We start from the raw sequence: 3,369 nt of genomic DNA, 5'->3' as shown, positions 1-3,369 counted from the left end.
AAAAGCCATCTAGATGGTCTCATAAGGTTGTAGCTAAGCAAAGAGACCTCCAAAGACCAGCCCTAAATCTAAAGTTTAGGACAGGGGCTAAGTAAATGACCTTGGAGGGCCGCATCCGTCCCACGGGCCTTAGTTTAGGGACCCCTGGTTTACAGGTTGTGTTTCTTCATCAGCTTCCCTATGCGGTCAGTGGTTCCCTTGGTGTCTATCGAAGTAATGTATGCAGTTTTCATCTCTTGTGCAGTTCCTCAGCTCACAAAGAAACTCTTTTTGTGTCTCCCATGTTTCTCACAGAAGGCAGTTCCCTCCCTCCCCGTCGGCACCCAAAATCCCCTCCTGGCAGATCCCGGTCAAGCCCTCCTCGCCTTCCAACCCGGTCGCCAACAACCACAACAACACCAGCAGCGACATCTCCCCGGTCAGCAACGAGTCCAACTCTTCCTCCCCCGTGAAAGAGAATCACAGCCCCGAGGGGCCGAAGGTGAGCTGCCACTTGCTGGGCCCCGCGGAGGAAGGCGAGGAGGCGGTGATCGACCTGAAGGGCCAAGTGCGGATGGAGGTTCAAGGAGAGGAGGAGAAGAGGGAGGACGGCGGGAGGTTGGAAGAGGAGGAAGAGGAAGAGGATGACGTCAGCCACGTGGACGAAGAGGAGTGCTTGGACGTCCAGACGGAGGACCGGCGAGGAGGAGACGGGCAGATCAACGAGCAGGTCGAGAAGCTACGGAGGCCCGAGGGAGCCAGCAACGAGAACGAAATTGACTAGCACAACGGGGCGGGGAGCGTGGCTCCTGTCTCACCCCACATCTCTCCCCAGCTCCCCAATCTTTGGGCCCCAGTAATGATCTCCTCTCACCTCGTGAACCAAGCGGCCCCCAGGGCGTCCTCGACCCGAGCGGCTGCTCCTCACTGTGGCTCCATTTCATCCTTCTCCATCACATTGGCTTCATCCGTAGTCGTCCTGGCTAATGACGCACACCCAAGTACTAATCCGTGGATCAAATTACGAATGATTTCCCCAAAACCAAGAATGTCATGGTCCTCCTTTTTTTCTATTTCTTTGGTGGATCCTTTTATTATGTCCTCTCAAATCATTTCCTCAAATCCAACCTTTGCTGAGTTACGACTCTCAGCCTTTTTGAAACATGTGAAGCATTGGGTGAAATCACCTCCCTCTTATTCTTTTGCCCCTTCGTTGTGGACATCTTGATTCGCCGGGGTCGAGAGGAGCCATTTGGAGAAGGCCTGGCTTGTTGGCCGAGTCTCAAAAGATTCTCCACCTTCCGGTCGCTCAGTCTTGGAATGGCAGCTTTCATCTTTTTTCTTGTTCCCTCCTTTTCTTCTTACCTCCTAGTGCTTCCCATATGTCAAAATCGATGGAGAGAAAGTCTCCTGCTGCCGATTATAGTTGAAATCATTTTGGAAAGCTCTCTCCTTCCTGTTTAGGGAAGGCCAACGGCTCTTGATCTTTCAATTCCGAGTTTCCGATGAAAAGAGAACCTCACATATCCGCTCGTCCCGGTCTAAGGGCCAAGCGCTCTCTCTCGTCCGAAAAAAACTTCCTAGTTGTGGTCCCTTCTTCACAACACAACAATGTCTTCCCCTCTTCTTCACTGCATCCATTCCCCCTCACTTTTGCCTTATTGGGTGAAGAAAACGGTAACAAAACCACCAGTTCCTGTTTCGCGGCATCGTGTTGTCGGCAAAACGTCTGATTTCCGTTCACGTCATTAACGGGAACAAAGAAATCGAGCCTCGAATCCTGTAACATCTTGAGTCTCTCACTGCTCCTTAATCCTCGCGACGAGGAAAACCGAAATGTGCTTGTCTGTGTGATCATGTATAGAATTCAACTATAAAATATGATTGTATATAATTGTAATAAATATGAGTTACCACTATTCAATGCCCGGGGTTGGCTTCTATGGCTCTGTCTCGTTCTCTCTGTTTTCTTGTCTTTCTCTTTTGCAATTGGTTGCTTTGTGTTGTCGAAGGCTTTCATGGCTGGGATCACAGGGTTGTTGTATGTTTTCTGGGCTGTATGGCTATGTTCCAGAAGCATTCTCTCCTGACGTTTCGCCCACATCTATGGCAGGCATCCTCAGAGGTTGTGAGGTATGGAGAAACTAAGCAAGGAAGGTGTGAAGGAAGCTAATTAATAATAAATACAACTGCTGCCACCAATTTGTAAAGAGACTAAGATCGTCTAAGGTTCTTTCAAGCAAAGGGGAAATCTTTTTATCCCACCTTTGCCACCAATTTGTAAGACACCAAAGACTCAGAGGGGAGACCTTTTACTTTTTTTCCCTTTCTTCTTCTTCACTTAGATGGTAGTGTAACTTAGTTTATAGCATAGAGTCTTAGATGTTGGAGGAACAATAACAAGTTTATTCAGGTGGTTACAATTCTCACTTAGAGGCACTTTCGTTAACAGATACAGTATTAGAATAAGATGAGTCAAACTCCCTAAAGTGTCTTTCTTTAACTTAAAGTAGTCAGAACTTCATTCTCTGCCACTTTTAAACTGTAGTCACCCTTATGATATACAATCACAGATTTTCTGTTCCTTACTAGGACACAGAATACATAAAATAAGTCACCAAACTTATTTTAATCCGACTCAAAATGAACAATTGAGTCCGTTGATCCCCTCAATTTAGGATCAATCTTCCCTGTGCCTCATCAGAGCACAGACTGAATTCCTTTTTTTAAACTCTGCACTTCTTCAACAGAACGGCAGTTGGCTCCGCCCACTTCTCCATGGCAACCAGCCTCTGAGTGCAGAGAAGCAATAACTACAATACTCACCATTTTAAAACACAAACACTCAAACATAACATCTATAAATCAAAAATTCATACTTCATTACAGAAGGTTTATATATATCTGTGGAAAGTCCAGGTTGAGAGAAGAACTCTTTGTCAGTTGGAGGCCAGTGTGAATGTTGTAGTTAATCACCTCGATTAGCATTGAATAGCTTCCATCTCCTGGCTTCTTCCTGCCTGGGGGCATCCTTTGTTCAGAGTCCTGCCCCTGGTTCCCACTCTGACCTCCAACTGACAAAGAGTTTTTCTCTCACCCTGGACTTTCCACAGATATATATAAATCTTCCTTGCTTAGTTTCTCCATTCCTCACAACCTCTGAGGATGCCTGCCATAGATGTGGGTGAAACGTCAGGAGGGAATACTTCTAGAACATGGCCATACAGCCCGGAAAACATACAACAACTCTGTGATCCTGGCCATGAAAGCCTTCGACAACACAAAGGGAACAATTCATGTTGATTAAAGCTTGTTTTCATCTGGAAAATGGGCTGAGAGCAAGATGGACTCCAAAATCAAAATATAGCTCATTGATGTTCACTCTTTTAA

At 46.5% G+C, this 3,369-nt stretch overlaps 1 protein-coding gene across 1 annotated transcript in view; it reads left to right on the top strand.

Annotated features, from left to right (window-relative positions):
* pex14 (peroxisomal biogenesis factor 14) overlaps positions 1-1,898 on the top strand; it is a 157,202-nt gene extending 155,304 nt beyond the window's left edge. The window contains exon 9 of the mRNA XM_008121524.3: positions 295-1,898. Coding sequence (XP_008119731.2) covers positions 295-763 — 469 coding nt within the window. The 3' untranslated portion in view covers positions 764-1,898. The remainder of the gene's footprint in view (positions 1-294) is intronic.
* The last annotated feature ends 1,471 nt before the right edge of the window (positions 1,899-3,369 follow it).

The sequence above is a fragment of the Anolis carolinensis genome, unplaced genomic scaffold (genome assembly GCF_035594765.1).
Source record: "Anolis carolinensis isolate JA03-04 unplaced genomic scaffold, rAnoCar3.1.pri scaffold_15, whole genome shotgun sequence".
Classification (NCBI taxonomy): domain Eukaryota; kingdom Metazoa; phylum Chordata; class Lepidosauria; order Squamata; family Dactyloidae; genus Anolis; species Anolis carolinensis.
The sequence above is the reverse complement of the archived record's forward strand: the minus strand, read 5'-3'. Positions and strand labels throughout refer to the sequence as shown.